The sequence below is a fragment of the Crocuta crocuta genome, unplaced genomic scaffold (assembly GCF_008692635.1).
Source record: "Crocuta crocuta isolate KB4526 unplaced genomic scaffold, BGI_CrCroc_1.0 scaffold35, whole genome shotgun sequence".
NCBI classification, from domain to species: Eukaryota; Metazoa; Chordata; class Mammalia; order Carnivora; family Hyaenidae; genus Crocuta; species Crocuta crocuta.
Window position 1 is genome coordinate 1,172,180 of NW_027530625.1, and position 22,967 is coordinate 1,195,146.

The 22,967-nt window shown below is 42.2% G+C and overlaps 1 protein-coding gene across 6 annotated transcripts in view; it reads right to left on the reverse strand.

Moving 5' to 3' along the window:
* The window catches only part of DENND1A (DENN domain containing 1A), a 917,228-nt gene that overhangs the window by 207,183 nt on the left and 687,078 nt on the right, over positions 1–22,967 (reverse strand). For all 6 annotated transcript variants that reach the window (XM_077768204.1, XM_077768202.1, XM_077768203.1 and 3 more), the window contains exon 9: positions 8,882–8,982. In XM_077768204.1, the coding sequence (XP_077624330.1) occupies positions 8,882–8,982 (101 nt within the window). The remainder of the gene's footprint in view (positions 1–8,881; positions 8,983–22,967) is intronic.

Genomic DNA, 22,967 nt, shown 5'->3' on the forward strand with positions numbered 1-22,967 from the left:
AGCAGCCTGTGAGACTCTCACAGAAATGCAGGAATGAATGAGTGAGGCATGAAAGAAATGAGGAGAGAGAGACAGAGAGCAAAAGAAGTTTATGGATAAATCAAAAGAAAGGAATCCCCCTCTCGTTGATGTAAAATTTCAAAATGCAATTGATAACAAGTTGGGGAATTTTTTTTGGTTTTTCCAGGACTAAGATACGTCACATGGCAAGATGCACAGCATCCAATTACTTCTTAGTCTGGACTCTCAGTCTTTCAAATATTTAAGGGCGACCACAAATCCACTTTGGTTGAGAGATTATGCTGAGCCTAGCACTGGGTTGGTGGCCCCGTGTATTCTCCCTTGTCCCCAAAATGGAGAGAGGTGGGGGCACCTGTCCCCAAGGTCCCGCCATGAGGTAACGTACTCCACTGCTGAGGCACGACGGCACTACCTGGTCTGTGGCCCCTCCTCTACTGGTGACCAGGAACATGTCTGGAATCTTTTTGCTGTCGAGACCACTATGCTGTGCCACCGAAGCTCCACAGTTTTCTAAGTACTGGGTCCAAGACAGGCTCCAGGTCAGGGAGGAGTGGGGCTGAAATACAGAATGTGTCTCAAGAAGTGGAAAGTCAGGCCAAGGCTTGGTCGTATAAGCAGAGGTTGGGGCCAGCTATGGTCCATGGAGGCTTGTCCGAAACTGGGGAAGGGAAGCAGGACGAGCAGGCGGGTTCGTTGCTCCGATGGAGATGCAGCGGCAGAGATGGAGGGCTGCAGGGTGGGTAAGCTGCCGTCAGGACAGCTGCCCCCTGGGAGGGTGGGTGAGCGGACAACCACCACCCCAGGGAAAGGCCATTCCTGTGTAAAGGGGCACGAGGTCTTCTCTAACTTTGCTGCATCCCTCACGTCTGTACACAGGGGCACCTTGGAGGGGCCAAGTGAAGGGTCGGATGCCAACCACCTACATGGACTGCTCATTTTCACAGAACATTTGCTTTCTGCTGGGTATGCTTTTGGAAGGTTAAAAAAATATGTATTTTAAAATAAGGATGCATTACCTTACTAACAATAAAGAATGTATTAAATTTCTAATGGATCCAGGTCATGATCCATTGATCACTGAGCTCAGGTCATGCTCTCACAGTTCGTGAGTTTGAGCCCCGCATCGGGCTCTGTGCTGACAGCTCAGAGCCTAGAGCCTGCTTTGGAGTCTGTCTCCCTCTCTCTCACTCTTTCTCTGCCCTTTCCCTGCTGTGCTCTCTCAAAAGTAAACATTAAAAAATATAAAAAAATCAAATGGATCTGGAAATAGTAGTGATGGCTGCACAGCCTTGTGACTATACAAAAAAAACCCCACTGAATTGTGCACTTTTCAAAAGAGTAATTTTTGCAGTATATGAATTACATTTTAATTTAAAATCAAATGGAGGACTTGAACCTATAGAACCCACAGGATCGGCACAGCTTCCTACAGAATCTACAGCATCGATAATACACAGAGCCCAGTCTCTTCTCTCTGCCATTTTTCCACCAGGAAGACACGTTACTTATAAATTGTCCAAAACTTCCTCTAAAGGCTCTCGGTATTCTCAGTCTTGGGTGCTGCTGAAGGAAATGCACGTGCATCTTGACGTAGGGCTCTGATGCCCGACAGTAAACAAAATTTCAGGTTGCCAGGCTTTTCACAAAGAACCATAATTTTAGCTAAACTCCGGTGGGTGAGGAAACGGAGGCTCAGAGAGGTTATGTGATTTCACTCGAAGACATGTATTCAGTGGGACCAGAGCCAGGATTTGGACCCAAAACTTAACTTGTCTACCACTCAGATCTCTGTTCAAACCTCAGGGGTCAAGTTTAGTCAAGTCTTACTAAGACGTTTATCTGGAAATCTATAATTTCCTTTTGTTCAACCAACACACACGGTTCACTTCCCAGCCCATCGGGCACACCACAGACGCCACTTCCCTGCTTCTTCTGTCTGGAACTGAAATCCTGGCGTTTACCCCGTCGTCCTGCTCCCAGAGGAGCTCCTGGTGTGGTGTTCCACCCTGTCCTGGTCCCTTGCTGCTTCTTAGCTTAAAAAAAAATCTGTTCTCTCATTTGCCCAGAGACCAGAGTTCTTTTGTGAAGGATTGTTTTCTCCTTCACATACCTTCCTATGCCCCATGCCAGGGTTGTAGTAAACACTCCTAACTACTTGCTGCACAATAGAAATGACAGTCTTTGTTCATGTATTGGAATTAAATCTTCTTTAAATTTTTTTTAAATATTATTTTTGAGAGAGCGAGACAGAGCACAAGTGGGGGGAGAGGCAAAGAGAGAGGGAGGACGCAGAATCTGAAGCAGGTTCCATGCCCTGAGCTGTCAGCACAGAGCCCCACATGGGGCTCGAACTCATGGACCACGAGATTGTGACCTAAGCAGAAGTCGGACGCCTAACCGAGCCACCTAGGTGCCCCTGGAATTCAATCTTTAACAAAACCTACATATCCCAGAGTTTGGTATATATAGGAGAATTTTAGCCACACCTGTCTACCTAATCTACTCCCATTCTACCTGGGGGTTGTGTATTTCAACTGGATTTTGTTGGGCCATTTATATACATTCCCATGAATAGAACTATAACTACGTATAGCACACATAGGATATACGTAGTTATTAATAACAAAAACAGTACCTACTACTTATGGGACACCTGCTTTGTGTCCGTAGTAATTATTATTAATTGTTTGACAGAAGAGAAAGTAGGCTCAGAGAGGTTCAGGGACCTCAAAGCTAGTAAATGGGGAGGCCAGAACAAAGCCAAGCTTTTCTGTATCCACCACACGACACTTTACTGATTTTTATTTTTGTCACAAAGAATATCAACAATCCCACTGCCTTTAGCATCAGTTTATTCCCCATGAAAAATCTCATGGAATCAGTGAAAATAGAGAGATTCGACTGGACCCAGCTCTGGTCATCCTGAAGTCACTTCATAGCTGTATCCAGACCGATGCCCTCCATCCACATGGACTGAGCACCCAGCGATCAGGCACATTCCAGACTGCTAAAAACTCTAGATGGAATCCATAAGCAGCATGCGGGGATTGATCAGCACATGACAGACAGCGTGGATAAAGGATCTAGAACTGGTAGCTACCACAGAGAATTTGAGCATGCCCACGTCGAGTGGAAGAATGGCTTCCAGACTAGAAATGTCAGGAAATATAATGCATTTTACTAAGACAAATGCAAAATTCAAACCTTAATCGTACACATAGGATATAACTTTGTGGTTCAATCGTGTCCTCAGAGGGCATTAGGAGTTAGCTACTAACTTGCCTCTTGAGCTGGCTGGCCCTCGGGGGACAACACGAACTTGCCCTGATTTGCTCTGGAAATATTTTGTCACAAAGGTGGGTTAACAAGCGTCCAGAATAACCCAAATACACAATTCAATTTGGGAACTGACTGTAGTCCTTATTTAGGACTTACTTAGTCCTTATTTATTCTTCTGGAAGAATAAGGCAGAAAAAGGAATTTACATGAGAAATACCACGTGGTTTCTACCGGGACCTTTTATTAACAACATTTAATTAGCATAGTGCCCAGTACATAGTAAGGGCTCTATAAACGTTTTCTGAATGAAAAACCTAAGTCTGTAATTAGCAAGTCATCAAGAAGCCTACCTGAAAAACTTTTTCACAGAATCTTGGTGATGGGTGCAACTTACTCTCTAATAAAACTTTGGAGGATATTAGTAAGGAAAGCTTTAATATGAGATGGCCTTACATTTCAAGTGCAAGCTCTACCATTTCTTAGCTGTGTGACAGTGGTTTAAGTCACCAAATATCTCTGAGGTTCAATTTCCTAATCCATACAATGGAGCTTGTAATATTTACTTTATGGCCTGATTTTGAAGATTTGCAGTAATGTTTATAAAGAGTTTGACACACACTACTCAAGAGATGAGTGATTATTATAATGAAAGGAAATGTAGATTCTCATCAGCAAGTTGGTCCTTCTGTCCCAGAAACGGGCAGGCTCTCCCAACACTGGCCAAGGTCAGGGCTGCCATCAGCCAAGGTAGGGGAACATTCTCATTTTCACTTTCAAAGTCAAGAAAATGGTACAGATCTAAAGTAGAAAGGAACCAGCAGCACATGTTTTTAAATATTCATAAGGGCTGGAAATGTCTTACTCCTTTCGTTTTCTCTGCCATCTGCTTTTGTTTCTTTTCTTTTCATTCTTATGCCACAGCTGCAAATGAAAACAACCATACAATAACTCAAGTTAAATAAAAAAAAAAAAAAATCAAAATAAAAACAATCTGAGGGGTAGAAAGAAAAGATGAATTATAAAGTTTTCCCCTGAGCTCACAAAGCAGCAGAAGCAAGAAGGTTTGATGTGAGTTAAACCTTCTGGAAACCAAAATCCATGTCCCATGTTTATAATAACCACGGTAAGAACAACCATCGTTTACTAAGTGGCCCGTGTACCACTTGATGACCAACATCTCTAATCTCTAAAGCCATTCTTCAAAGTAGGTAAATTAAACCCACTTTGCAGAAAAAGCAGTTGCAGATCATAGAGAAAAAATAGGTTTTTAATGGTGATACAGCTAATAAGAGATGAAATTGAGATTTGAACCCAGGTCTGTCCGAATACAAAGCCCCAGCATTTTCTCTACCACCCTCTTCAAAAATGAGAAGGGAGTTGAGAAATTTAATTTGGGAAATATTTAGGGCAGACCATTTGTACTAAACTGATTTATTCAGATAATTAAAATCTGTGATTATACCTCTAATTAAAGTTAGCTCAGATAATTGGTTGCTGTATTTGTGAATGTGCAATTAGAGTCTTCCACATAATTGCGGGGATTTCAGCGTCATACTTCCCTCGCATTCACTGCATCCCGGAGCTTTGGTCCATGGGTCTCTCTCCTACACAAGGCCGCATTAGAGCTCTTGGGGGCTCTGGGCCCAAGCACCGTGACTTGTGATACCAACAGCAGGATCTGGACTCAGCCTCATTTAACATGTCTTTGTCCAGAAGTCAATGAACACCTCATCTTCAAGTGCAATGTAAAAAGCTCTTACAGCCTACACTGTTGTCCTGAAAACCCCGAGCAGCATGTACCTGAAGAAAAACTGGCAGCAGTGGTCCTCATGTGTTAATTACACTTTCGAAGTCTATTATGCATAGAAAGGGCACCTGCTGGCAGTGAAAATGACTAGAATCTGCCCTTCCTGTGCAGTGAGTAAATTGAGAGTTCATTTCTACAGGAGATAATAGTTTTCAGATTCCATTTCGTGTATCCCCTGCATGGGGACGTACTTAACATTTAAATCATCTGCAGAGGAACAAAACTCCTTCAAATTTACATGTTTCAAGCTCCTAGCACTTTACTTAAAATGCTAGTTATCCCTGCTGGCTCTTACCACCAAGGATTAAACTCAACAGTGGTGAAAGTCACTGAGCACAATAGAATAAAGTTATTAGCATTGACTCAAATTTCAGGACATTTGTAGTTTCTGACCAAAGCAGTTGGTAGCAGGCTGAAGGTGATCAAATCGAGCCTAGAATGGAGGATGTATTTTTTCTCTTGGGGTCTTTTATTTCATCATTCTTACATCTTGGAGTTAATAAACAGATGCCAATCCCCACTGGCCTGTAATCATCCTCTGGCCAAATGTCAAAAAAAAAGTTCTCTCGTGAAAACAAGAGACGAGGAGGAGACTGCAATCACATACGCAGAAACCTCCAAGAAGGAGCCTAATCAAAAAACCCACTCAGGCTCTGAAAGATACCAGTCTTCACTTTGGTTTTCTGGAGCGCAAGTTTGGGGTGACGAGGGCTTAATGGTCTTCATTGTTGAGTGTTCCCTCCGAAGGAAGACTTGCCAGTGTCACCGCGCTCGGTCAGGCTGCTGACACAGCTTACGAGAGGGCTGGCGTTAGAGAGGAAGTTGGAAAGAGGACCTCGGATCACCTTCCACAGGAAAGGGCAAAACAGCCGATAAATCCTTTAAGCAAACAAGGATGGAGGGCTGGAAACAACTGGCTAGAATAAATGCTTTTCTTAAAGGGAAACTTGTTAGCTATGGAAACCACACTTTTTCATTGTAGAAACAGAATAAAATAAAAATCACGCAGAATTCCTCACCCTCCTCCCCATCACCAATCCCTGCTAACACTGTGGTGTATGTCCTCTTTGATTTCTGCCTGTGGGTATCTGTGTGTGTATCCACATACATACATCTACATATATACACACACACACATTTTTGTGCTTTCTATGCACTCATAATGTTTGTTTTTATAAAAATGGAATCAGACAGTACATGATATCTATATTGGAGCAAGTTACTAAACTTCTTGGGGTCTTGGTTTCCCTATCTGTGAAATGGAGCTAATAATACCTGTCTTACGGGGTTGCGAGAAGAATGAAGAGACATCACAGACTGGGGCACAGGAGATGTTCAACCGTGGCAGCTATTGTTATCACTGTAAGTGACAAAGCATTTTTCTCTGCACACACAGTTCTGGAGATGTATGCTGTTAGTTTTATGCTAGCCGACAATTTAGCAACCAAAGCTTCTCAATAGAAAAATAAGGTTGTACTATTCGGGAGGCAGAGGGACTACGATGACTGCCATCTCCTACCAATACCCGCAAAGAGAAGCCCACCGGTGTCCCTATCTGAGGCTCAGCATCAAGATACATATGTGAGTCTCTTCCAGGGAGAACCTAAAGGCTTCTTCTTAGAGCACGTGCCTGGGTTGAAGTGTGCAGGGGGTGTCTGTGGTAGTGGGGTGGGGGGACCAGAGACACGTGCATAGGGAAGGGACCCGTGTCAGTGTGTGTGTATGAGTATGTGTGGAAGTAGGTGTCTATGACAGTATTACATGTTGGAGAGACTGGGACTCACTGTGTGAGTCTGTCTTAAGGAACATACGCCCCCTTTCTACCTTTTCCATTTACTGCCCTCCCCATCTTCCTCCACCTTCCTGGGCTGTGTGTCTTGTCTTCTTTCCCCCTCTCCCTCCCCCTACCTCCTCCTTCCTTTCAGAGCATCAGTGTCCTCCCCCATGCGGCCCCCAGTCCTTCATTCAAACAACAAACTACTAGGTAGCAAACACAGTCCTCTCCTCTGAGATATGTGGCAGAATGGAAAAACCAAGATAGTTGGTTTAGAAGCTGAAAAGGAAGCACCTAGTCTGAGCAGAGGAACAGTCCCTTATTTCTTAAGAGGTGGGAGAAAGGCACAGAGAAGAACACCTACCTTGATAAGAAAGATACTCAGTGCTATGCATTGCCCTGGAGAGGGTGACTGATTTTTACTTGATGGCCCTGAGCTACAACTTGGTTGTACACATGGCTTCTTGGGATGAGAGTAAACCCAACACACTGAAATTACGAGTACTGCAGAATACCTTTAAGCTCCCAGGACAATTTGGCTACTTCGGTGAACCTTTTCAGTGACAGGAGTGCAAAATGGGCTGGAAGAACCCAGAAAAAATTATGACTAAACTGGATGCAATCTGAGCTGATGGTAAATATCCTAAATCGTCTATTCTTTTTTTTTATGATTATTTTTGAAGAAGAGAGGGGGAGGGGGACTGAGCGGGGGAGGGGCAGAGAGAGAATGGTGAGGGATACATAGGATCCAAAGCAGGCTCTGCGCTGACATCAGAGAGCCTTATGGGGGCTTGAACTCGCAAGCCATGAGATCATGACCTGGGCTGAAGTCAGATGCTCAACCAAGTGAGCCACCCAGGTGCCCCCTAAATCATCTGTTCTCAAGTGACAGGGCCCTCAGTGGGTCCCTTCCTCCTGAAGCTCTCAATTTCTGGCAGGCAGTACCTTCCCTTAAAAAAAATTTTTTTTTTAATGTTTTATTCATTTCTGAGAGAGAGAGAGAGAGAGAGAGAGAGCGTGAGCAGGGGAGGGTCAGAGAGAGAGGGAGATACAGAATCTGAAGCAGGCTTCCGGCTCTGAGCTGGCTGTCAGCACAGAGCCCGATGCGGGGCTTGAACCCACGAATTGTGAGATCATGACCTTAGCCAAAGTCAGACGCTTAACCAACTGAGTCACCCAGGTGCGGCAGTACCTTTCCTATATATGTACAGGGCTCCCTTATCAATGTCTGCTGACTTGCGCTGTCTGGAGACAATGTCTTTAATAACATTTCACTGGAGAAAGAAATTATTCAGGAGAAAAACAGATCCAAAATCAGTTACACAGACACTCTTTTTTGGTAATCTGTGGAGGACAGATAGTGACAACATATCTGCAGAAACACTCTGTGAGTACCTACCATGAGTCAGCTTTTCTACATCATGTCCTTTAATCTGCCGTATCATTTATCTTTACATATTATGTGTGGAACAACTTCATTTTGCAGATGAGGAAACAAAGTCTTAAGCCAAGCAAGTTGCCCAAGGTGGTAGGGCTGAGTCTAAAGCTGCCTTCCTTCCTTCCATTAAAACACATTTCCCGAAACAGTGAAACTCCCGTCAAAAAACTGCAGAGGGTTTTGAAGTCTGGCTTGTGCTCCCAAACCACAGCTGAAGGCGAGTCCTCCAGAATGTGCCAGGGTATGGCTGAGACTTGAAGACCCTGGGGATCTCCAATGTTCTCACCAGTCCCTGATCCATCTTGGGGGGAAAAAAACCACACCACTATTTGGTGCTGTGGTTTCTCCAAAGTGAGAAATGGGAAAAGTAATGATCTACCACCTCGAACTTTTAAGAATGCCATGACACAGATGAGAACAGTTTAGAAACAGAAGGGCCATGTAATTGCATGGTCTAAAACCCATGTCATTTTGAAGTTAATATTTGTAGTTTAGTAATCAGCTGCATTGCAAGTTATGGACCTAACATCCTCATCAGGGACGGGGACAGTGGTGGCCTTACCAGCAGTAGTCCAGCAGATGTGGAGGCAGGACGGGGATGTACACGTGCTGCCAGAACATGGGGTACAGCATCGCGGCAGACCCATGGATGCAGGCAGTCAGCTACAACAGAAGCAAATCAAAGAATCAGAGCTAAAAAATCACAGTGAGGGGGAACTCGGGTGGCTCAGTCTGTTAAGTATCCGACTTTGGCTCAGGTCATGATCTCATGGTTCTTGAGATTGGAGCCCCACATCAGGCTCCCTGCTGTCAGCGCAGAGCTTGCTTTGGATCCTCTGTCCCTCTCTCCCTCTGCCCCTTCCCCGCTCGTATTCTCCCCTCACCCCTAAAATATTTAAAAAAGAATTAAAGTAAAGTGATGCTGTCACTGGACTTGATCGATAAAATTAAATATACTTTTTGATATATTTAAAATTATAAGTTAACATAATCATGCAAATTTAAATTTAGTAAAAGCTTGCTTTTCAAAAGAAATCTACCCCCCCACCTTCCCTGCTTATGAGGCTAATGCACAATGACAGTAAAAATTTTAGAAAATGGAAGAAAAGGGATAAAAGTCTTCACCATCTGAAAAATAACTTGACATTTTGGGGTATTATATACACACTTTTATTTGCTTTTCTAATAAAATTAGGATTATTGTAAATACAGTATTCATTTGCCTTTTTTTAAAAGTTTATGTTTATTTGCTGGCGTCTTCCCATATCTTCAAATATTCTTAGAAAACTTATCTTCTAATGACACTCAGTGAAATTTCCCATACTATATTTAACTACTCTCCCACCATTATGTTATATAATCATATCAATACTTTTGTAAAAAGTTTATTTATTTGAGAGAGAGAAAAAGAGCATGAGCAGCAAAGGGGCAGAAAGAGGGAGACAGTAATCCCAAGCAGGCTCCATGCTGTTAGCGTAGAGCTGGAATCGGGGCTCAATCCCAGAACACGTGAGTTCATGACCTGAGCTGAATCAAGAGTCAGATGTTTAACAGACTGAGCCACTCAAGTGCCCCATGTCAATACTTTTTATAAATAGTTCCTAGATACAGGATTCAGAGACAAAGACTATAAATATTTTAAGGCACTTAATAACTATAAATATAATAAATGTATTAATATAATAAATAAAGGGCGAAGGCTCTTGCACCCCCTGCCCCCCACCAGCCATGTACTAGAATGTTCTCTCCATACTTCACCAGCACTAAGAACCGTAGTCAAGTTAGTAGCTTTAAAAGTGTATCTATCTGGATTTTCTTCTTATTCTTCTGATCACAACTAAGGCTTAACATCTTGTCACTGTTTCTTGGTGATATTTCTTAGGTAAATGGTCTGTTCACTTCCTTAGTCCACTAATGAGTATTAGTATTTTGAAAATGTAATTTACAAGCAAACACTGGATATACAAAGGATGCTAATCCTTTGTAACATTCCTGAAAATAATTTATCCTTCTGTAACTTCCTTTGCATTTTTGGGGGAAGAGAAGGCTTAAATAATTACACAGACAAATCTTTTCCTTCATGATGGTTTCTACTGCTGTTACACTAAGAAAGTCCTCCAAATTCTTCCCCAGTATTAACTCTTTGATCCATCTGGAATTAATTTAGGTTTAAGGACGGAGGTGAGAATTTATTTTTTCCACATAGTTAATCAATTGCTCCAACACTGTTTATTGACTAATCCTTCCTCTCCCTCTTCTTTTGACGCATTCCTTCTTTTTCTTAAGAGCTAGACACATCATATCAGGATTTAATAGAATTAAAAATTAGGGACAAAGGTATAACGGAATAAAATTGCTACAAAATTCAATATAGAAGGAAAAAACCCAACACCTTTGGAGATATGGCTATGAAGTGACAAAAGCCAACAACACATGTTTCTTTCTGCCTTTTTTCTTTAATGTTTCTTTGGTTTCTGGGAAGCCTGTTCCCATGAGGACTTTGCTTCTTTTGGAAGCTGTTAACTGGCCTTTGCTGACAGAAGGACATTTACGTGGCGAAAGAGTGACTTGCCAAGGCCCAGTTAAAAGAATCCCAGAGGTTAGTGTAACATGAACGGCTTTAAATTGGATATTCTGCTGATGTTTCACAGTTGTGAGAGCTGTGTATTAAATCCAGGACTGCTACTTTCTTACCCCCTCCTTTTCCCTCCAGACCCTGTTCTTTAAATCAGGTACATGTCATGAACAGGAGCTGATCCAGCAAGCTCTCAAGAGCTGTTCCCAGCGACTCTGCCAAGGCTTGTAGGTTTAATCCATCCCGTCTCAACCCATTTCAGTAGGATTCCATATAAAGAAGGCTGTCACATTTTACATGACTAATCTCTTCAGGGTTAGGAGAGATGAAAAATCTTTGCTGGTGTTGTATGAGTGGAAAATGAACGAACTTCACTCCAACTGCAGCCTCAGGTTGGGCTGGAGGGTTACCCTGGCTTTGGGCCGCAGCTCTTCCTGCCCATCCTTTTACTAGCTGCCAAAGTATTCATCATAAAATGCAGGTTCAGTCATGTAACGTTCTACTCGAAGTCTCTGGGGGCACGTCTGGAGCAGGCATGTCTCCGCCAGCTTTCAGGCTACCTGTGGAACAGCATCTCCATGGTTTTTACTGCCTTCTACAAGTTTATACTTTGAATAAATCATTTCAGACTTAGAAGTTGCTATGTACTCCTTTCCTGGATCTGTGCCCCTAGCAAACTCCTCCTCTTCTGGGTCTCTGCGAAAGCACTACTTTCCCTGCATGGCTCTCCTGGGCATAAGCCCCCATTATTAATGGGACTAGATCTGTCTGCATGTTTGTCCTCTTACTGTGAGGTACAGAAAGGCCACATCTCTCTTCATCCTCATGTTCTCAGTGGCACAGCATAGATGTAGGTGGGAGTTAATACTATCTAATTCCATAAATTAAAAAAAAAAAACCAATTCCTACTTAAAATACATTCACAACATAAAGATCGTGGCCTGGCTTTTAACTACTGCACCAACCTTTCCATGAGTCTCACAGAGTGGGGTATCTGACTCGAATTCCAAAACAATAATGGCAAGCCTAGACATCCAAATATGCCACTTTTGGGAAATCGTGTCAATGGATTCATTCATTCATTCATTCATTCATTCATTCATTCAACAATAGGTCTATTCTATAACTCTACAACACATCAAATAAAGTAAAAGCACTTTAAAATCTATAAGGTGTCATACAAATATAAGATGTCCTCATCACATGAATTCATTTGTAATTCTCTTTGAAAGTCATTCAATAGAATGTTCCTGGTTGAGATAGAACTTGATTCTCTGCCTCTCTTTAGCTTAAATTGGTTTGAGTCAAAAATCCTATTTCAAGCGATAAAGTGGCAGAAATCTTATCTCCAGACAATGTTCTTTTCATGTCTCCTTTTCCTAAAAAAAAGAAAAAAAAACCCTAAAGCTAAATGTCAAGATTTTAAAATTACCGATCTCTCATAAAAATCAAACTTTTAAGGTATTTGATCATCATCTTCATTGGAAGTTTCCTAAAGGCCAAATCTTTGCAATTGAAATAAAATGCATTTACCCATTAAGAAAACAAACAAACAAGAGAACTGTTTGACTCTTTTCCAAAACAGTGAGTGGCAAAACAATGTATGCTGTTACTTAGGAAAAGCGGTGAGTCAACCACAAGCGAAGTGTTAGAATTTATCTGAGCTTCATCAGAAATAACACTAAATCCCATAAATTATCATCAGCCACTTATTTTAAAAACGCCTCTAAGGCCAACTCCATGTTTAAAAATAAGGCTCCTAAAAGCCTATGCTCATTCCTTACAGACTACAAAATTTTAAAGTAATGGAAGTATACAATTTGGATTATAGGCAACAAAGGGGCATTGTGAATATTTAATTGAAGAGCAAGTTGAAGAAAATGATCCTATCAAAATCTCACTCAGTGGGAGAATAGAAAGATAGTATGTGTAAAATTTGCCCAAAGTCATTAGTCACAATGAATATTCATCAGAAGCCAATTATCAATCCCATTTAATGACACCCCAAAAGATTTTGCCCTGAAGCAGCTGAATAGTCTAAGACTCCAGACAAAACTAGACAAATTATACAGCCAACAGCCAGTCTAACCAGGACACAGATTGTAAAGCAAACCACTGGTGGGTTTCTGGACGCACTTTTCGTAAACTCTGTCCTCAATTAAAGGTGCACAAGGTCAGTTCTATCTTGAAGCTTTCTGTATGGCTCTGTTAGTTTCCTTTGAGGCAAAGGAAGAGAAAGAAAGAAGGCATGAGGGATAGGACGTGGAGACTGATCAACGACGTAGCTGGAAAAATCACAAAGAGTGTGTGTATGTATGTACATACGTGTGCATGTGTGTATATAAGGATTCTTAATGGCGGCGTGGCAGTTTAACACAAAACAAAAGTAAGACGCTCCCCATTAAAAAAAAAAAAAAAAAGGAATCCCAACAGTATATGCGCCAGGTACCATGTTGGGGGTTTTAAGATACTGCAAAGTATTTAGAATTGTGCAAGTGTGTATACATATACACTCACCACCACATTTCACAGATACGGAAACAGCCTCTAAGGTGAAATAACTTGCCCAAAGCCACACAGCTCATAAGTGATGGAACTGGGACTCACATCCAGCCCTGTCAGATTATAATGGCCACTGTGTTTCCACAACGTGTAATTAAAAAAATTTTTGCGTGTCTATACACCGTGCTGAGGATCCTGAACTAGGTGAGATAATGTCCCTATCAGTATGGCCTAATTATGTAGAAATACAACTGCCTTGCTGTTAGATGACCAAATCATCTAGGGTAAAATGCCAATTAACAGAAAATAATCATTTTTTAAAACAAACACAGATCTGAAAGTTTTCTGGGGGTTAGTTACACTTAACTAAAGTGTTATACTGTCTTCAGTCCACTGGGAATTCTACACAGTGGCATAATAATTTTTGGTCAAATGGAAAGGCTTATACCCCAATCTGGCAGAACTATTTGAAAGCCTGGCTTTCCATCATGTTCCCTTTCATATACTTTCATGGAGCTTCCATTAACTCTTTTTGATCTGAGCAAGCTGCTTCCTCTCCTGGGTCTCAATTTCACCTATATGGAAAATGAGAAGTTGGGACTCTGTAAACTCCATGCTCTCTTCCAGCTTTGACAATTTCTGACCTACAGGAACTGCCATCCTTTGACGTGAAGAATGTGCCCCCTTTGCCCCAGGTGACCTTCCTCAGCTATACTGACGAAGCATAAGTAAAACAAGGTCTGTCACAAAGCTTAGTCTTGCTTTTTCTTGTCTATAGTTATAGGGGTCCACCTGGAATTCATGTGCTACCTCAGAACCACTGTAGCTTTCTCACCTGACTGTGGAGGGCAGGGCCTTGACCCCCAAAACTCTGGATATCTCAGAGGTAGATGGGCTTAGGAGATCAGGGTCATGAAACTAAAGATGTAAGTTCCTCAAGGGCAGAGACCACATTGGATTTCCCTTCCTCATATCTTCCTATGCTGGACACAGAGCAGGTGCTGAGCAAATGCTGGGCAATGTTAGAATGCCTTCAGCCTAACATCATGAGGAATGGCAGGCAAGATTACCAGACACTTAACAAATTGTAATTGCTTAAAAGATCACAATTGAAGCTGCACGTCTCTAAAAGGTATTGAGATTCCAAGTTTCAAAGGCTGACAGAGACAATCAGATTGTCACAGTCACTGTTCACAGCCTAGAACTCAGGGAAGATCAAAATGACACCTGCTTCCTCACAGGGTTAGTCAGAGTAGCATCTGGATTTCTCCTCCGAAGCCAAACACCAGGAAATTGATTAAAAAAAAAAAAAAGAGAGTACAGAAAGAATACCAGATTTCTAACTTTAAAGATAGGTCATTTTTAAGTCCACTCATTTCAACCAAGAACTATCCAAAGTAGGTCAGTTGCAGAAAACATTGTGTTTTTAAAAAAATAGTTTATTGACAAGTTGGTTTCCATATAACACCCAGTGCTCATCCAAACAAGTGCCCTCCTCCATGCCAATCACCCCCCTTCTCCTCCCCTCCACTCCCATCTGCCCTCAGTTTGTTCTCGGCATTCAAGAGTCTCTCATGGTTTGCTTCTCTCCCTCTCCCCTACTATTTTTCCCCTTCTTCTCCCCCATGGTCCTCTGTTAAGTTCCTCCTAATCCTCCTATACGTGCAAACATATGGTAGCTGTCCTTCTCTGCCTGACTTATTTCGCTCAGCATAGTAGTTGTTAACTCTCTCAGTTTGAGAACTAGGTTCTTCTGTTTAATTTTAAACCATCTTTGCAGTCATCAGGATATAAACGGTGCCATGAATCAAATAGCGTTGTTGAATTTTTTTGGTTTTGATTTTTACTTATTCTCAAATAGAAAACCCACTACAAAATCAACAAAAAGTTTTTTCTGCAGACTATGAAAGTTAATCTACTCAACCCTTCCAAGGGTATAAGAAAAACCTTTAATTATAAATGGTTCAGCTACGATCAAACTGTGTTTACTGTATTTAGTGAGGGAAGAGTTAGCTTTTAAGAAACTATTAAAGATGTTTTAACAGAAAGACAACTTATAAAGCCTCAGAAATCAAAGGCCTTCAGCTGGTCTAGACAGATGCCAGACATGTGCGTGGAAGGAAGGAAAAGAGCAAAGAATGTCCTGCTTTTCTTAGATGCCAAAATGTAATGCTTATTTATTATTATTATTGTTGTTATTATTTTGCAGGGGGTGGAGACAATCTTTCTTCCAGTAGTTTCTCTTTTAGTTGGATGGAACTCATCCTACCTCTTGGTTCTCCACTATCCTCTGGGAAAAGGAAAGGAAAAAAAAATCCAACACACCAACACGGAGTCCAGCAGAGTAACTTCCTCTAATGGCAAGATCATCCAGTCAAGAGGAAGCTTTCTCAGGCAATGCCCTGCTCAAGTACTTCTCTCTTCTCTCTCCCTCCCTCCCTCCCTCCTTTCTTTCTTTCTCTCTTTCTTTCTCTCTCTCTCTCTCTCTCTCTCTCTTTCTTTCTTTCTTAAAGCTATTTACTAGGTAAAGTAATTAGAGTAAGTTATTAGCCAGGGCAATGAGTTTTTGGGTCAAGATTTGACACTTCAAAATATCAAAGCAACTAAAACTGCCAGAGAAAAATTCTAGCTTCCAAAGCAGGGGCAGAAGCTATTGTATGGTAAACTATTATATCAATAGGCCCATAGCACCAAGAGTGAGGAAAGTGTGAGAGAAAAAGGCAAAGTTACATGGGGATTGATAATTCATTTAAACACAGGGACAGCAAGGTATTGTCTTCCATTCTGTGCCTGATGGACCTTGCTAACTACGGCGTCAGGCCATGGCCTGGAGATTCCTCCAACCATGCTGCCATTGCCAATCGATCCAAGCTGACACTCAAAATGAAATGTGCCACCTCAATTCTTGTGTAAGCGGATATTAACAGTTCTTAGGAAACATTCCTATGTTTAGCTAACTTACACTACTGCTCTAATAAAGGACCCCATTTTTTTCTAAAAAAGAAAGATGGCATAACTGAACGTGGAATCATGAGTACCTATCTCTAGGTATCCATTCATGAAGAGGAAACATTCAGGTGGTAGGCATGGGGGCAGGGGCAGAGAGAATCACCCCCTCTAGCATTTTTTCAGGCAAATCCAACCTTAGAAAGTACTAGGAAACTCAGACAAATTGAAGCTATACTATAGCCACCACCATGACCACTTCCTCTGTATTTACTACTGCCAAGCACTGTTCTAAGTGCTTCTATATATTCATCTAATCTTCATAACACCCCTGTAAGGTGGGTAGCACTAGTGTCCCCACTTTACAGATGAGGAAAGTGAGGTGACTACATATTTAAGGACACTGTGCAAGGTCACAGAGCCAGTGCCAGAGATAGGATATGAACTTAGGGAGTCTAGCTCTGGAGTCCATGCTCTTAGCTCACAGGAGACTGCCTCTGTGCTAGGATCTGTATTAATCTGACAATTACTGAGAATCCACTATGTGTATAAGCCATGCCCTCAAGCAATTCAAAATAGAGAGAGAAAGATCAAAATGCAAACAATCAGCTTCAACACAAAGGCATTATGAAAGAGGCGCTATAATAGAGGTTCAAGGGTGTTAGCCTATGAAGAAGGAATCATTAATTCTGCCTGGGGCAAGAATCAGGCCTACTTCCCAGAGAGAAAGAGAGAGAGAGAGAGAGAGAGAGGAGAGAGAGAGGGAGAGAGAGAGGGAGGGAGGGATGGATCAGAGAGCCTGGAAGGATGAAGACAGGAAGCTGCTAGTCCTCTTCCTGTGAGCCTGGTCATGTGATAACACTGGGTCAAGCAAACAAAACAACACTTGAGGCCACTCAATCTCTATGTAGTCATGACTGTGGAGACTTGGAACAAGAAATGACAATTTAGTCAATGACTAAGTGACTAATGAGAAGTGGGTGGATATGGAAAACCTCATGAGTTGCCATGACTATCCTCTGTTGCCTAGATTCATTCAACATCTACTATCACCATTTATACGAATTAAACCTTCACAACACTTTCAGGATCTTTACAGCCCTCTTTATTTCTAAAAGTCAAATCAGGGGTTGCTACCCTTTGGAGCCCACTTACTTCTGCTGACGAGGCAGTATGTACTCAGCACTGGGCAATGTGCTTTCATATCTATAACCACTGAATTGTTTCAATAACCCTAAGGTGGGCATTAATAACGTCCCCATTTTTATTTCATTTTATTTTTTCAAAGTTATTTATTTATTTTGAGAGAGACAGAGAGAGCTCAGCGTGGGGCAAGGGCAGAGACAGGAAGAGAGAGGGAGGATCCCAAGCAGGCTCTGCCCATGTGGTCAGTGCACAGAGCCTGATATGGGGCTCAAACCCAGAAAACCATGAGATCGTGACCTGAGCCAAGATCAAGAGTTGGACACTCAACTGAATGAGCCACCCAGGTGCCCCAATACTATCCCCATTTTAAAAGAAAAGGATGGAAAGATTCAGAAAAATCAAGTAAGTTGCCTGAGACCAGATGGCTAGGCAGGATGAAGTATACAGGTAGGAACTGAGCACCACTGTGACTTGAAGTCTGGTACTCTCTCATCCAGCCTGCTGTCCTTTTTCTCGGGAAAAGATCACCAGCACACTGGCTGATTTATCTAGCTGGCAGACTACATTGCTATTGAGACAGGAAAAGAGAAAAAATTTGAGTTTTCATAAGATCTGTAGCAACCCAACAGCACAGCTTAATCTCACCTCAGGCTCTAGCACAAAATGACCACACTTTCAGCCTACAAATACCACAGGAAATCATGACTCGTTGCTCTTGATGACTTAGCACCTAGTAGGTGCTCAAACTTCTTTAACAACCTTAATATGACATCTGCCAACATGGGTGCCATTTAGGGCTTTTCCAGTGTATTAAGATATTGGTGACTTGAATATATGACCCATTCGTGCTTTTTGGTAGAGATTTGATTCACAAGAGAAATAAAAAATAAGCTATAATCAATCCTATAACCTAAAGAATATACTATTTCATAAACTGACCACACCACTAAAATAATAAATAAAATTCTCTGCTGTGCTCTCAATGCAATGGCTGAAAAGAAGTTATCACCTCTCTAGGTCTCTTTATACACATGCACCCCAAATGATAACTGTGGAATTCATCAGCAACCAACACTACTGACAGCTTAAATAGATTATACTTAGCTCTGTCCTCTCCTAGACTAGCTAGTGCCAAAATCAAAGCTCTCCTAAAGAGAAACATGGAAACAGAATTTTTTAGAGCTAGTCTGTACTCATGTCTTCTAAACAAATTTAATCGGCCTCTATTATGTAGTCTCAAAATGAAAATTAGTCTAATGAGGCAAAATAACAGTAATCAAAGAAAAAATATTGTTTTGTCTTAGAGAAGAGCCTGTTTACTGTTTCTGAATCTGGCTGTGTATCAATCATTTCAGGAACCTGAAAAAAATAGACTTTTTGTGATTTTCATGCTAGACCTTGTGAACCAGAATGTCTGGGGATGGTGGCCAAAACATTGAATTTTTAGCAAGTACTCTGGGTCATCCTAACACAAATAGCCCATAGCTGAGCATTTGGGAATCACTAACAATCTGAATCCTGTGTCTCGTCTAAAGCAGGTGGCTTGACACTTATTGAAGCAATGGGAGCAGAAGCAGGAGAGGCAGAGCAAGAACTAGGTAGGGATTCCAGGGCTGGTTGAATCACAGCAATTTTTTTCTTTTAATGTTTACTTATCTTTGAGAAAGAGAGAGCGGGCGTGAGCTGGGGAGGGGCAGAGAGAGAGAGGGAGACAGAGAATCTGAAGCAGGCTCCAGGCTCTGAGCAGTCAGCACAGAACCCGATGCGGGGCTCAAACTCACAGACCGTGAGATCATGATCTGAGCCAAAGTCAGACGCTTAACTGACTGAACCACCCAGGTGCCCTGAAATCACAGCAATGTTTAAAGTGTCACAAATTAAACTGTTGCTACTCTCTTTATCACGTAGCCTTTGTAACATCTTCAGGTTCTTCTAGTTACAGCTCAACATGAACAGGAGAAAACCGACTCACATATAATTAAATGAAGAACACAGTTCAAAAAGCAGCTAATTGTATTTACGTTTCCAAACCAGAGAAAAACCCACATAAATAAAACATACCAATCTTTTCTCCCTTACTTCCTGCCCATGGATATTCCTTTCATTTCTTTCTAAGTTTTTAATATTCTCTGAGCCACAATAAAATTTTATGTGATGAAGATTAGAGAGGCTATGCTGTTTGAGAGTTTGGCTGCAGAGTCTGTATTTCACGCCACTTCATTACATTTTCTTAAGGATTTCCCTCTTCACCAAGAGGATTAGTTTTCTTCTCACTTCTTTGAATACTCTTCTTAGGTTGTTAGTGTGAACTAGGTTAATCTCTCTTTTTTTAACATATAAAAGATGAACAAACAAAATGTTCGATTTATTTTATTTTTTAAATAGAACACTAAATTTAGTCTTAGAATTCTCTGTTTGGTAAGTTTCCAGTTACAAGGTCTTGGCTTCCCTTGAGCACAGTTTGAAACAAAATAATGCAGTTTGTTCCTACGGCTGGAACATGCAGAGCGGAGCGCGCAGGCAGAGAGGGCCTGGCTCCCGTCCAGTACTTCCAACCTTCTTAAACTGCACACTCTCCTCTCTGCTTCCAGAGCTGCAGATAGGCAAACAGGATTAGGTATTTCTAGTCCAGGAGAGCGAGGAAAGCTTTACACACATCATTCAGGTACCCGTCCCCTGACATGGGCTGGCCAAGTCAGAAACAGGCAGAGTTCATCAGGAAAGGAGCGAAAATGAAGCCGAATCTGAAACACAGCGTCATGCACAAAGCGGCCCTCTTAGGCAACACGACAAGGTGGCACTAAGATAAACGGATGCTGTTAGTGGGAGTGGCTTGGACCGGACTGGGGTGAGGATAGGAAGGTGCCCATCCCTGCACCCCTACAACACTCAGTATCGCCCACATCCCCCGCCACTGTACTTAGGAAGAAACTGACAGGGAGAAGCTATCTGGGGGTTTTTCTTCCCTAAATGAGGTGCTATCAGAAAAGTAACCACTCTTTCCATAGTTGTGAGTACTACACGAATAATTGGATGTGGAGGCTCAATTAGTTAGGTGATGGTCTTATCACTAAACTGTGCTTCCTTCCTCAGAACTTATTTTAAAAAACTGATCAATTACTTAAAACAAATAAATACTTTCCTTTGGAAAGTAAAATACGCCTTTGTCATCATTTACTGGATATTCTCGGTTTACAAAACTTCGTGCACCACTCCGAAATTACATCAGGAGCGATTAGGGCCAAGATGCCCAGGGGCTGGCAGGAAGTGCAGTAGTAGCGGCCTGAAGCCACAGTGAGTTGGGGAAGATATGGCCCAGGGACCCACTAAGGCTGTGCTCGTGGCAGGGGTGAGGCTGGTGGACGGGTGAATCTGACAGCCCGCAGACACAGTGGGCTGAATCTGAGCAGTGCTCATGGGCGAGGGGGTCAGTTTGAAATTCGTGTACTGGCCTTCTTTTTCCCTGGTGCCACGTGGTGCCAGGCACAGATCAAGAGCTCGTGAAATCGGAAATAAAAAGTTCTGAATGTGCATTCAAAGGCAACAGGTTTCCATCCTGTCTCTGGTCATCTTAGACGTCTAAGACACTGCAACTTGCCCAGGGCCAGATGTTCTCATCTGCGAAGGGAGAAAGTGACCAACTAGCTCCTAAGGGTCGCTGAAAAAGCTAATGAACACATACATACAGGATTAGCACAGTGCCTGGCACATCGTAGGTGGTTCAAAAATGTTAACTTAGAAGAATTTTAACAGGGTGTGAGGGAGAACTGGGGACCTCCCTTATAAAACACAGGGGTATAAATCTAAATGAGGGCGTTCCACACATTTAGTCCACCGATGCGGTCAACACGCCTCTTTGGCAGTCTTGGAACTATTTACAAGCTACACAAGGAGTTCCTCTAATTACTATACAATCAGGGACTTATTTTTTTACCCAAACCAGTACTACCCAGGCTCCATCAGCTACCTTATCCTCCCGACTTGGCTCAGACTATCTCTTTGGCTCTCTAAGAGAATTCTCAGGTTCCCTCAGTGGGAGGATATTTTGACAATGCGCCTCTGGCTCCTTTGACAGTTCCCACACCAGGGTTCTGACAATAGCTTGAGGCGACACCCAACAAACATACGTGATCCCCAAAGGTAAGCACTTTGAAGGGGTTATGATTCATTTGCATGTGTAACCTCTGTCTGGTTCTCCCTTTCCGGAAGCCCCACTGCATGATAATGACCTATCTGTAGGTCCCTCTCTCCCATCTAGCACCTAACCTTGCTCAGTTTACTCCATCTCTCTGAGTGGATGAACCACTCTGTAAAATGGGGATAATACTGATCTTCTAGGACTCTCTGGGAATTACAGGACACCATCTCCATAAAGGTCTTGTCTTCAACCGACCTGCTATCCAAAAGAGTTACCAAAAAAAAGCAACAGGAGTTAAAGTCAGATATAAAACTCTGGAAGAAAAATGGGGCCTTTGTGCCAGAAGAGATCACACTGAAGTGTTTACATTAGAGAACAAGATTTAGGTAAGCCTTCCCTATTTATCATTTATAAAGGAAAACAATCAATATACATTAACTGAGCAAAGAGAACAAAAACTCACACATTTTTCTTATACAGAATATCCCATTATTGACCGAGAAAAGCCTGAAATGAATATTACTTGACTCTGAACTAAATATAGCTGGGCTCATCTCTATTGACACAGTCATCTATACAGAAGATGGCACTCTGGAGTGTGCGACAGCTTTCATTGTTCAGGTGCTTGATGGTCCCGAGGAGGATCAAGCCTGCATCTTCTCGAACAAAATTGAGAAAAATGTGGCTTGCCGAGGTATGACAGGCCTCATCTTGGTTTGTCAAGAGGGCCGTCAGAAACCACAGGCTATTGGGGCACCTGGGGCTCAGTTGGTAAAGAATCCCTTTGGCTCAGGTCATGTCACAGTTTGTGGGTTTGAACCCTGTGTTGGGCTCTGTGCTTACAGCTCGGAGCCTTGAGCTTGCTTCAGATTCTCTCTCTCTCTCTCTCTCTCTCTCTCTCTCTCTCTCTCTCTCTCTGCCCCTCCCCTGCTCACGCTTTGTGTCTTTCTCTCAAAAATAAATAAACATTAAAAAAAAAAAAAAAGCCGCTGCCTCAGGCTCTTAAAAATAACCTTTGCATTCTCCGTGTCATTGAACAGACAATAAAAAGCCACTACTAAGGAAATAGAAGGCAACAATTAAAAAAATTTAGGGGCGCCTGGCCCGCTCAGTTGGAAGAGCAGGCAACTCTTGGTCTCAGGGTCATGAGTTCAAGCCCCACGTTGAGCACAGAGATTACTTAAATAAATAAAACTTTAAAAAAACACTTTAAATTCTGAAGTTGTAGAAGCACAAAGGCTTGGATAAAACTGAAGTCTGCTCAGTTACTTTATCCCTAGAGAAATTACTCATCAGGATGCCCCTGACCACATGTGAGATATAAGGAGAACTGCCCCCTTC